The sequence below is a fragment of the Salmo salar genome, chromosome ssa18 (genome assembly GCF_905237065.1).
Source record: "Salmo salar chromosome ssa18, Ssal_v3.1, whole genome shotgun sequence".
Taxonomy (NCBI): domain Eukaryota; kingdom Metazoa; phylum Chordata; class Actinopteri; order Salmoniformes; family Salmonidae; genus Salmo; species Salmo salar.
Genome location: NC_059459.1, coordinates 48,177,039 through 48,189,564, shown reverse-complemented (window position 1 = coordinate 48,189,564; position 12,526 = coordinate 48,177,039). Strand labels below are relative to the sequence as shown.

Here is a 12,526-nt window from a genome sequence, read left to right as displayed (position 1 = left end):
CCACGTGTATCTGACCAATAACATCTGCTAACCACGTGACCAATAACATCTGCTCACCACGTGTATCTGACCAATAACATCTGCTAACCACGTGACCAATAACATCTGGCTAACCACGTGACCAATAACATCTGCTAACCACGTGACCAATAACATCTGCTCACCACGTGTATCTGACCAATAACATCTGTTAACCACGTGACCAATAACATCTGCTAACCACGTATATGTGACCAATAACATCTGCTAACCACGTGACCAATAACATCTGCTAACCACGTGTATCTGACCAATAACATCTGCTAACCACGTGACCAATAACATCTGCTAACCACGTGACCAATAACATCTGCTGACCACGTGACCAATAACATCTGCTAACCACGTGAATCTGACCAATTGTATTTTATTTAAAGGGTTCCACCCATAGATCTAATTTGAGATCAAACAAACATGAACAATCTTATGTTCATAATTTGTCAGTAGCTGTGGCTGTTAATAATCCAGACAGACACGTCTGCTGTCAGCCGTCTACCCACCCTAACCCAGAGATATTACCCAGTGTTCAGACAGACACGTCTGCTGTCAGCCATCTACCCACCCTAACCCAGAGATATTTACCAGTGTTCAGACAGACACCTCTGCTGTCAGCCCTCTACCCACCCTAACCCAGAGATATTACCCAGTGTTCAGACAGACATGTCTGCTGTCAGCCGTCTACCCACCCTAACCCAGAGATATTACCCAGTGTTCAGACAGACATGTCTGCTGTCAGCCGTCTACCCACCCTAACCCAGAGATATTACCCAGTGTTCAGACAGACATGTCTGCTGTCAGCCGTCTACCCACCCTAACCCAGAGATATTACCCAGTGTTCAGACAGACACGTCTGCTGTCAGCCGTCTACCCACCCTAACCCAGAGATATTACCCAGTGTTCAGACAGACACGTCTGCTGTCAGCCGTCTACCCACCCTAACCCAGAGATATTACCCAGTGTTCAGACAGACACGTCTGCTGTCAGCCGTCTACCCACCCTAACCCAGAGATATTTATCAGTTCCAGTTTACAGCTGAATCTTCATCTTGTTATGACCTCAGATCAACCTGAAGCCTTGTAGTCGGTGTAGATGACGAACAGATGGTAGAAGTTCAGAACGACCACCAGGAAGTTCTTGATGGCGAAGAAGATGAGCATCTGGTGTATGACGTGGAAGTGGAGGACGAGGGTGAGGCGGACCACCAGGAAGGGTCCGTCCTGGATGAAGAGGCTCTCCTCCATGCTCCAGATATCTGTCCTTAGTCTGGCCAGCAGAGCCACACCCTGATCCCCCTCTGAATATTCATCAGGTCTGGAGGTAGACACTGGGGAGAGAAGAGACATTGGTCAACTGGTCATGTGGGATAAGTTAGTGACATTGAAATCCACATCTGTGTCTAAATATCGCCACATACATACTGACTGAATAAAATTAATATAAATATATTTGCGATTGGGTCCCAAGAAATTCTGGTGGAAAAATATTGTCATTACCATAATTCCCTGTATAACAGAGCAATAACATTATGATTACCGTAATTCCCTGTATAACAGAGCAATTACATTATGATTACCGTAATTCCCTGTATAACAGAGCAATAACATTATGGTTACCGTAATTCCCTGTATAACAGAGCAATAACATTATGATTACCGTAATTCCCTGTATAACAGAGCAATAACATTATGATTACTGTAATTCCCTGTATAACAGAGCAATAACATTATGGTTACCGTAATTCCCTGTATAACAGAGCAATAACATTATGGTTACCGTAATTCCCTGTATAACAGAGCAATAGCATTATGGTTACCATAATTCCCTGTATAACAGAGCAATAACATTATGATTACCGTAATTCCCTGTATAACAGAGCAATAACATTATGGTTACCATAATTCCCTGTATAACAGAGCAATAACATTATGGTTACCATAATTCCCTGTATAACAGAGCAATAACATTATGGTTACCGTAATTCCCTGTATAACAGAGCAATAACATTATGGTTACCATAATTCCCTGTATAACAGAGCAATAACATTATGATTACTGTAATTCCCTGTATAACAGAGCAATAACATTATGGTTACCGTAATTCCCTGTATAACAGAGCAATAACATTATGGTTACCGTAATTCCCTGTATAACAGAGCAATAGCATTATGGTTACCATAATTCCCTGTATAACAGAGCAATAACATTATGGTTACCGTAATTCCCTGTATAACAGAGCAATAACATTATGGTTACCATAATTCCCTGTATAACAGTGCAATTACATTATGGTTACCGTAATTCCCTGTATAACAGAGCAATAACATTATGATTACCGTAATTTCCTGTATAACAGAGCAATAACATTATGGTTACCGTAACCATAAGAAGAGCCAGTATAGAAACACACAGTACATGACAGGTGGAGAGGAAACTGGAACATGCTCCACGTCCAGACTCCTAGGATGACGTACACCATGCTGGGATTGCTGTCCCTGTGGGAGACATGGTTAAACATTGTTAAGGGTGTGAAGTTGCAGAAACATTCTCATGTATGTTTCTCTGCACTGCTACTGTAGCCTGGGTTCAGTCTGTTTCTGTTACTTATGGAATTGTCATGCTATTGTAGCCTGGGTTCAGTCTGTTTCTGTTCCTTATGGAATTGTCATGCTACTGTAGCCTGGGTCCAGTTTGTTTCTGTTCCTTATGGAATTGTCATGCTACTGTAGCCTGGGTCCAGTCTGTTTCTGTTCCTTATGGAATTGTCATGCTACTGTAGCCTGGGTTCAGTCTGTTTCTATTCCTTATGGAATTGTCATGCCAAGAGTGCAGAAAGACTGGCACCCAGGCTACATATAATGTCTACTGACTTAAAATATCTACATCAGACAGTATCTCTGAGGTTAGGGGTTAGGGGTTAAGGTACTGACTAGACATCAGACACTATCTCTGAGGTTAGGGGTTAGGGGTTAGGGGTTAAGGTACTGACTAGACATCAGGCACTATCTCTGAGGTTAGGGGTTAGGGGTTAAGGTACTGACTAGACATCAGACACTATCTTTGAGGTTAGGGGTTAGGGGTTAAGGTACTGACTTGACATCAGACAGTATCTCTGAGGTTAGGGGTTAGGGGTTAGGGGTTAAGGTACTGACTAGACATCAGGCACTATCTCTGAGGTTAGGGGTTAGGGGTTAAGGTACTGACTAGACATCAGACACTATCTTTGAGGTCAGGGGTTAGGGGTTAGGGGTTAGAGGTTAGGGGTTAGGGGTTAAAGGTTAGGGGTCAGGGGTTAGTGGTTAGAGTTAGAGGTTAGGGGTTAGAGTTAGGGGTTAGGGGTTAGGGGTTAGGGGTTAGAGTTTAGGGGTTAGGGGTTAGGGGTTAGAGTTAGGGGTTAGGGGTTAGAGTTAGGGGTTAGAGGTTAGGGGTTAGAGTTATGGTTTAGAGGTTAGGGGTTAGGGGTTAGAGTTATGGTTTAGAGGTTAGGGGTTAGGGGTTAGAGGTTAGGGGTTAGAGTTAGGGGTTAGGGGTTAGAGTTAGGGTTTAGAGGTTAGGGGTTAGGTGGTTAGGGGTTAGAGGTTAGAGTTAGGGGTTAGGGGTTAGGGGTTAGAGGTTGGTTGTTAGGGGTTAGAGTTAGGGGTTAGGGGTTAGCGTTAGGGGTTAGAGTTAGGGGTTAGGGTTAGGGGTTAGAGTTAGGGGTTAGAGGTTAGGGGTTAGGGGTTAGAGTTAGGGGTTAGGGGTTAGAGGTTAGGGGTTAGGGTTAGGGATTAGGGTTAGGGGTTAGGGGTTAGAGTTAGGGGTTAGAGTTAGGGGTTAAGGGTTAGAGGTTAGGGGTTAGGGGTTAGGGGTTAGAGGTTAGGGGTTAGGGGTTAGGGGTTAGAGGTTAGGGGTTAGGGGTTAGAGTTAGGGGTTAGAGTTAGGGGTTAGGGGGTTAGGGGTTAGAGGTTAGGGTTAGAGGTTAGGGGTTAGAGGTTAGGGGTTAGAGGTCAGGGGTTAGGGGTTAGAGGTTAGGGTTAGGGGTTAGGGGTCAGTGGTTAGGGGTTAGAGTTTGAGGTTAGGGGTTAGGGGTAAGGGGTTAGAGGTTAGAGTTAGGGGTTAGAGTTAGTGGTTAGAGATAGGGGTTAGAGGTTAGGGGTTAGGGGTTAGGGGTTAGAGTTAGGGGTTAGAGTTAGGGGTTAGAGGTAGGGGTTAGGGGTTAGAGTTAGGGGTTAGAGATTAGGGGTTAGGGGTTAGAGGTTAGGGGTTAGAGTTAGGGGTTAGAGTTAGGGGTTAGAGGTTGGTTGTTAGGGGTTAGAGTTAGGGGTTAGGGGTTAGCGTTAGGGGTTAGAGTTAGGGGTTAGGGTTAGGGGTTAGAGTTAGGGGTTAGAGGTTAAGGGTTAGGGGTTAGAGTTAGGGGTTAGGGGTTAGAGGTTAGGGGTTAGGGTTAGGGATTAGGGTTAGGGGTTAGAGTTAGGGGTTAGAGTTAGGGGTTAAGGGTTAGACGTTAGGGGTTAGGGGTTAGGGGTTAGAGGTTAGGGGTTAGGGGTTAGGGGTTAGAGGTTAGGGGTTAGGTGTTAGAGTTAGGGGTTAGAGTTAGGGGTTAGGGGGTTAGGGGTTAGAGGTTAGGGTTAGAGGTTAGGGGTTAGAGGTTAGGGGTTAGAGGTCAGGGGTTAGGGGGTTAGGGGTTAGAGGTTAGGGTTAGGGGTTAGGGGTCAGTGGTTAGGGGTTAGAGTTTGAGGTTAGGGTTTAGAGGTTAGGGGTTAGGTGGTTAGGGGTTAGAGGTTAGGGGTTAGGGGTTAGGGGTTAGAGGTTGGTTGTTAGGGGTTAGAGTTAGGGGTTGGGGTTAGCGTTAGGGGTTAGAGTTAGGGGTTAGGGTTGGGGTTAGAGTTAGGGGTTAGAGGTTAGGGGTTAGGGGTTAGAGTTAGGGGTTAGAGGTTAGGGGTTAGGGATTAGGGTTAGGGGTTAGGGGTTAGAGTTAGGGGTTAGAGTTAGGGGTTAAGGGTTAGAGGTTAGGGGTTAGGGGTTAGGGGTTAGAGGTTAGGGGTTAGGGGTTAGGGGTTAGAGGTTAGGGGTTAGGGGTTAGAGTTAGGGGTTAGGGGTTAGAGGTTAGGGGTTAGGGTTAGGGATTAGGGTTAGGGGTTAGGGGTTAGAGTTAGGGGTTAGAGTTAGGGGTTAAGGGTTAGAGGTTAGGGGTTAGGGGTTAGGGGTTAGGGGTTAGAGGTTAGGGGTTAGGGGTTAGAGTTAGGGGTTAGGGGTTAGAGTTAGGGGTTAGAGGTTAGGGTTAGAGGTTAGGGGTTAGAGGTTAGGGGTTAGAGGTCAGGGGTTAGGGGGTTAGGGGTTAGAGGTTAGGGTTAGGGGTTAGGGGTCAGTGGTTAGGGGTTAGAGTTTGAGGTTAGGGGTTAGGGGTTAGGGGTTAGGGGTTAGAGGTTAGAGTTAGGGGTTAGAGTTAGTGGTTAGAGTTAGGGGTTAGAGGTTAGGGGTTAGGGGTTAGAGTTAGGGGTTAGAGTTAGGGGTTAGAGGTAGGGGTTAGGGGTTAGAGTTAGGGGTTAGAGATTAGGGGTTAGGGGTTAGAGGTTAGAGTTAGGGGTTAGAGGTCAGGGGTTAGGGGTTAGGGATAGAGTTTGGGGTTTGGGGTTAGGGGTTAGGGGTTAGAGGTCAGGGGTTAGGGGTTAGAGGTTAGGGTTAGGGTTAGGGGTTAGGGGTCAGGGGTTAGGGGTTAGAGTTAGGGGTTAGGTTAGGGGTTAGAGTTAGGGGTTAGGGGTTAGGGGTTAGAGGTTAGGGGTTAGAGTTAGGGGTTAGGGGTTAGGGTTAGGGGTTAGGGGTTAGAGGTTAGGGGTTAGGGGTTAGAGGTTGGGGGTTAGAGGTTGGGGGTTAGAGTTAGGGGTTAGGGGTCAGGGGTCAGGGGTTAGGGGTTAGAGTTAGGGGTTAGGGGTTAGAGTTTCGGGTTAGAGGTTAGAGGTTAGGGGTTAGGGGTTAGAGGTTAGGGGTTAGGGGTTAGAGGTTTGGGGTTAGGGGTTAGAGGTCAGGGGTTAGGGGGTTAGGGTTAGGGGTTAGGGGTTAGAGTTTGGGGTTAGAGGTTAGGGGTTAAGGGTTAGGGGTTAGAGGTCAGGGGTTAGGGGTTGGAGGTTAGGGTTAGGGTTAGGGGTCAGGGGTTAGGGGTTAGAGTTAGGGGTTAGAGGTTAGAGGTTAGGGGTTAGAGTTAGGGGTTAGGGGTTAGAGGTTAGAGTTAGGGGTTAAGGGTTAGGGTTAGGGTTAGGGGTTAGGGTTAGGGTTAGGGGTTAGAGGTTAGGGGTTAGGGGTTAGAGGTTTGAGGTTAGGGGTTAGAGGTTGGGGGTTAGAGTTAGGGGTTAGCATTAGGGGCTAGAGTTAGGGGTTAGAGGTTAGGGGTTAGAGGTTAGGGGTTAGAGTTAGGGGTTAGAGTTAGGGGTTAGGGGTTAGAGTTAGGGGTTAGAGGTTAGGGTTAGGGGTTAGGGGTTAGAGGTCAGGGGTTAGGGGTTAGGGTTAGGGGTTAGAGTTTGGGGTTTGGGGTTAGAGGTTAGGGGTTAGGGGTTAGAGGTCAGGGGTTAGGGGTTAGAGGTTAGGGTTAGGGTTAGGGGTTAGGGGTCAGGGGTTAGGGGTTAGAGTTAGGGGTTAGAGGTTAGGGGTTAGAGGTTAGGGGTTAGAGTTAGGGGTTAGGGGTTAGAGGTTAGGGGTTAGAGTTAGGGGTTAGGGGTTAGGGGTTAGAGGTTAGGGGTTAGAGGTTAGAGGTTAGGGGTTAGGGGTTAGAGGTTTGGGGTTAGGGGTTAGAGGTTGGGGGTTAGAGGTGGGGGGTTAGAGTTAGGGGTTAGAGTTAGGGGTTAGAGGTTAGGGGTTAGAGGTTAGGGGTTAGAGGTTAGGGGTTAGGGGTTAGAGTTAGGGGTTAGAGTTAGGGGTTAGAGTTAGGGGTTAGGGGTTAGGGGTTAGAGTTAGGGGTTAGAGGTTAGGGGTTAGGGGTTAGAGGTTAGGGGTTAGGGGTTAGAGTTAGGGGTTAGGAGTTAGGGGTTAGGAGTTAGAGTTAGGGTTTGGTGTTAGGGTTAGGGGTTAGAGTTAGGGGTTAGAGGTTATGGGTTAGAGTTAGGGGTTAGGGGTTAGAGGTTAGGGGTTACGGGTTAGAGTTAGGGGTTAGAGTTCAGGGTTTAGGGACTCGACATCCAACAGCGTCTCTGAGGTGAACTCCAGGATGTCAGCGGCAGTGCCTACGAAGATGAGGAGGAGCTGAGAGAGTTCATCCCTGGTCACCCCTCCTGCTACAGGAAGCAGCCACTTCCCTATGACCAGCAGGATCAACAGGGTCTGGTGGAGGCCTAGGATCCAGTCGTTAGCACACACTGACGACAACAGTGTGGCTAGGTAACTCCATCCAGAGAAACACATAGTGGTTAGTATAACTGATTAGAGGTTATTACTGGCTAGGTAACTCCATCCAGAGAAACACATAGTGGTTAGTATAACTGATTAGAAGTTATTACTGGCTAGGTAACTCCATCCATTGTTGTTATTATTAAAGATCAGTATCTCAAAATCTCCTTAAAAAACATGAATTAATGTTTTCTTAGAGGTTAAGGGAGAGAAGGGCCCCAGTTCAGGCCAGGGGAGGGTACTACAGCCAGCAGCAGAGTAGGCCAGATTAATAAAAGTGTATTTTAGTTATACAAAAAGTCCCAGCTCACAAGCTTAGTCTCAGTTGTATGTTATTTAGATTTACCATTTATAATCCTGTAATTTCACAGTTGTATGTTATTTAGATTTACCATTTATAATCCTGTCATTTCACAGTTGTATGTTATTTAGATTTACCATTTATAATCCTGTCATTTCACAGTTGTATGTTATTTAGATTTACCATTTATAATCCTGTAATTTCACAGTTGTATGTTATTTAGATTTACCATTTATAATCCTGTAATTTCACAGTTGTATGTTATTTAGATTTACCATTTATAATCCTGTAATTTCACAGTTGTATATTATTTAGATTTACCATTTATAATCCTGTCATTTCACAGTTGTATGTTATTTAGATTTACCATTTATAATCCTGTAATTTCACAGTTCTATGTTATTTAGATTGACCATTTATAATCCTGTAATTTCACAGTTGTATGTTATTTAGATTTACCATTTATAATCCTGTAATTTTTTTCTCTTCAGGGTTAGAATCATCTCAACCACCAGAGGAAGATAAAGGATCGTTAAGAACCAATAAAGAGCATTATTCTTAACCCAGACCACCCTCCATACTCCTATCAGAGAGATGAGGAGGAATAGGGACCGGGTAACAACCGCACAGATAAACTTCACTATCATCTTTTTTTGTCTGGGTGGGAGAAATCCGATACAAATCCAGCCGCCACATGAACGGGGCATATTTCCAGTCTGCTCGCTTTCAGCCGATTCAACAAACCGTTGAAAAAGTGAACGTTTAGACACGCCTCCGCACAAGAAATACCCGATGGCTGCTGCTGGTGGCAAAATCCTGCCCTTGACGCGCGACAAATGCTAAGTAATTAGTTGAGTAAAAGTCAATTTGACATTTTTAACCTCTATGGGCTAGGTGGGACGAATTCGTCCCACCTACGTAACAGCCACTGCTATCCTGTGGCGCGATTTTCAAAACCTTAAAAATCCTATTACTTCAATTTCTCAAACATATGACTATTTTACAGCCATTTAAAGATAAGACTCTCGTTAATCTAACCACACTGTCCGATTTCAAAAAGGCTTTACAACGAAAGCAAAACATTAGATTATGTCAGCAGAGTACCAAGCCAGAAATAATCAGACACCCATTTTTCAAGCCAGCATATAATGTCACCAAAACCCAGAAGACAGCTAAATGCAGCACTCACCTTTGATGATCTTCATCAGATGACAACCCTAGGACATTATGTTATACAATACATGCATGTTTTGTTCAATCAAGTTCATATTTATATCAAAAACCAGCTTTTTACATTAGCATGTGACGTTCAGAACTAGCATACCCCCCCCAAACTTCCGGGAATTCGCTAACATTTTACTAAATTACTCACGATAAACGTTCACAAAAAGCATAACAATTATTTTAAGAATTATAGATACAGACCTCCTCTATGCACTCGATATGTCCGATTTTAAAATAGCTTTTTGGTGAAAGCACATTTTGCAATATTCTAAGTACATAGCCCAGGCATCACGGGCTCGCTATTTAGACACCCGGCAAGTTTAGCACTCACCATAATCATATTTACTATTATAAAAATTTCATTACCTTTTGTTGTCTTCGTCAGAATACACACCCAGGACAGCTACTTCAATAACAAATGTTGGTTTGGTCCAAAATAATCCATCGTTATATCCGAATAGCGGCGTTTTGTTCGTGCGTTCCAGACACTATCCGAAATAGTAAAGAAGTGTCACGCGCTTGGCGCAATTCGTGACAATAAAATTCTAAGTATTCCATTACCGTACTTCGAAGCATGTCAACCGCTGTTTAAAATCAATTTTTACGACATTTTTCTCGTAGAAAAGCGATAATATTCCGACAGGGAATCTCCTTTTCGGCAAACAGAGGAAAAAATCCCAAAATGCGGGGGCGGTCGGGGTCACGCGCATAAGCTAGTGTCTCTTGATCGGCCACTTGAGAAAGGCGATAATGTGTTTCAGCCTGGGGCTGGAATGACGACATTCTGTTTTTTCCCGGGCTCTGAGCGCCTATGGACGACGTGGGAAGTGTCACGTTAGAGCAGAGATCCTTAGTAAATGATAGAGATGGAAAAGAAGTTCAACAAATGGTCAGACAGGCCACTTCCTGTAAAGGAATCTCTCAGGTTTTGACCTGCCATTTGAGTTCTGTTATACTCACAGACACCATTCAAACAGTTTTAGAAAATTTAGGGTGTTTTCTATCCATATGTAATAAGTATATGCATATTCTAGTTACTGAGTAGGAGTGGTAACCAGATTAAATCGGGTATGTTTTTTATCCAGCCGTGTCAATGCTGCCCCCTAGCCCTAACAGGTTAATGGCACAGGCAGGGAGCCCAGCCAACAGCGAGTTGCAGTAATCCAGACGGGAGATGACAAGTGCCTGGATTAGGACCTGCGCCGCTTCCTGTGTGAGGCAGGGTCGTACTCTGCGAATGTTGTAGAGCATGAACCTACAGGATCGGGTCACCGCCTTGATGTTAGTGGAGAACGACAGGGTGTTGTCCAGGGTCACGCCAAGGTTCTTAGCACTCTGGGAGGAGGACACAATGGAGTTGTCAACCGTGATGGCGAGATCATGGAACGGGCAGTCCTTCCCTGGGAGGAAGAGCAGCTCCGTCTTGCCGAAGTTCAGCTTTAGGTGGTGATCCGTCATCCACACTGATATGTCTGCCAGACATGCAGAGATGCGATTCGCCACCTGGTTATCAGAAGGGGGAAAGGAGAAGATTAATTGTGTGTCGTCTGCATAGCAATGATAGGAGAGAACATGTGAGGATATGACAGAGCCAAGTGACTTGGTGTATAGCGAGAATAGGAGAGGGCCTAAAACAGAGCCCTGGGGGACACCTGTGGTGAAAGCACGTGGTGCGGAGACAGATTCTCGCCACGCCACCTGGTAGGAGCGACCTGTCAGGTAGGACGCAATCCAAGCGTGGGCCGCGCCGGAGATGCCCAACTCGGAGAGGGTGGAGAGGAGGATCTGATGGTTCACAGTATCAAAGGCAGCCGATAGGTCTAGAAGGATGAGAGCAGAGGAGAGAGAGTTAGCTTTAGCAGTGCGGAGCGCCTCCGTGACACAGAGAAGAGCAGCCTCAGTTGAATGACCAGTCTTGAAACCTGACTGATTTGGATCAAGAAGGTCATTCTGAGAGAGGTAGCAGGAGAGCTGGCCAAGGAGGGCACGTTCAAGAGTTTGAGAGAAAAGAAAGAAGGGATACTGGTCTGTAGTTGTTGACATCGGAGGGCTCGAGTGTAGGTTTTTTCAGAAGGGGTGCAACTCTCGCTCTCTTGAAGACGGAAGGGACGTAGCCAGCGGTCAAGGATGAGTTGATGAGCGAGGTGAGGTAAGGGAGAAGGTCTCCGGAAATGGTCTGGAGAAGAGAGGAGGGGATAGGGTCAAGCGGGCAGGTTGTTGGGCGGCCGGCCGTCACAAGACGCGAGATTTCATCTGGAGAGAGAGTGGAGAAAGAGGTCAAAGCACAGGATAGGGCAGTGTGAGCAGGACCAGCGGTGTCGTTTGACTTAGCAAACGAGGATCGGATGTCGTCGACCTTCTTTTCAAAATGGTTGACGAAGTCATCCGCAGAGAGGGAGGAGGGGGGGAGGGGGAGGAGGATTCAGGAGGGAGGAGAAGGTGGCAAAGAGCTTCCTAGGGTTAGAGGCATATGCTTGGAATTTAGAGTGGTAGAAAGTGGCTTTAGCAGCAGAGACAGAAGAGGAAAATGTAGAGAGGAGGGAGTGAAAGGATGCCAGGTCCGCAGGGAGGTGAGTTTTCCTCCATTTCCGCTCGGCTGCCCGGAGCCCTGTTCTGTGAGCTCGCAATGAGTCGTCGAGCCACGGAGCAGGAGGGGAGGACCGAGCCGGCCTGGAGGATAGGGGGCATAGAGAGTCAAAGGATGCAGAAAGGGAGGAGAGGAGGGTTGAGGAGGCAGAATCAGGAGATAGGTTGGAGAAGGTTTGAGCAGAGGGAAGAGATGATAGGATGGAAGAGGAGAGAGTAGCGGGGGAGAGAGAGCGAAGGTTGCGACGGCGCAATACCATCCGAGTAGGGGCAGAGTGAGAAGTGTTGGATGAGAGCGAGAGGGAAAAGGATACAAGGTAGTGGTCGGAGACTTGGAGGGGAGTTGCAATGAGATTAGTGGAAGAACAGCATCTAGTAAAGATGAGGTCAAGCGTATTGCCTGCCTTGTGAGTAGGGGGGGAAGGTGAGAGGGTGAGGTCAAAAGAGGAGAGGAATGGAAAGAAGGAGGCAGAGAGGAATGAGTCAAAGGTAGACGTGGGGAGGTTAAATTCACCCAGAACTGTGAGAGGTGAGCAATCCTCAGGAAAGGAACTTATCAAGGCGTCAAGCTCATTGATGAACTCTCCAAGGGAACCTGGAGGGCGATAAATGATAAGGATGTTAAGCTTGAAAGGGCTGGTAACTGTGACAGCATGGAATTCAAAGGAGGCGATAGACAGATGGGTCAGGGGAGAAAGAGAGAATGTCCACTTGGGAGAGATGAGGATCCCAGTACCACCACCCCGCTGACCAGAAGCTCTCGGGGTGTGCGAGAACACGTGGGCAGACGAGGAGAGAGCAGTAGGAGTAGCAGTGTTATCTGTGGTAATCCATGTTTCCGTCAGCGCCAAGAAGTCGAGGGACTGGAGGGTAGCATAGGCTGAGATGAACTCTGCCTTGTTGGCCGCAGACCGGCAGTTCCAGAGGCTGCCGGAGACCTGGAACTCCACGTGGGTCGTGCGCGCTGGGACCCCCTGTATATAGCCTCCACATTGACTCTGTACAGTTACCCCCTGTATATAG

General features: G+C 46.6%; 1 protein-coding gene across 1 annotated transcript; it reads right to left on the bottom strand.

Moving 5' to 3' along the window:
- Nucleotides 1-251: 251 nt before the first annotated feature.
- On the bottom strand, nt 252-8,629 carry LOC106604003 (transmembrane protein 26-like). Its single transcript, XM_045700574.1, has 5 exons — nt 8,153-8,629; nt 7,923-7,933; nt 7,178-7,427; nt 2,452-2,531; nt 252-1,363 (listed from the first exon to the last, which is right to left on the bottom strand). Exons 1-5 carry the CDS (start codon nt 8,398-8,400, stop codon nt 1,101-1,103), a joined length of 852 nt encoding a protein of 283 aa, XP_045556530.1. The 5' UTR covers nt 8,401-8,629; the 3' UTR covers nt 252-1,100.
- Between the last annotated feature and the right edge of the window lie 3,897 nt (nt 8,630-12,526).

What these genes read in the sequence shown, in the direction of transcription:
- LOC106604003 (XM_045700574.1), bottom strand. Translation starts at nt 8,400, where the DNA reads ATGCCCCGTTCATGTGGCGGCTGGATTTGTATCGGATTTCTCCCACCC. An exon ending in GAGACGCTGTTGGATGTCGA is followed by an intron (nt 2,532 to 7,177) that starts GTCCCTAAACCC and finishes TGTCTCCCACAG; the next exon opens with GGACAGCAATCCCAGCATGG. An exon ending in GTTTCCTCTCCACCTGTCAT is followed by an intron (nt 1,364 to 2,451) that starts GTACTGTGTGTT and finishes TTCTCTCCCCAG; the next exon opens with TGTCTACCTCCAGACCTGAT.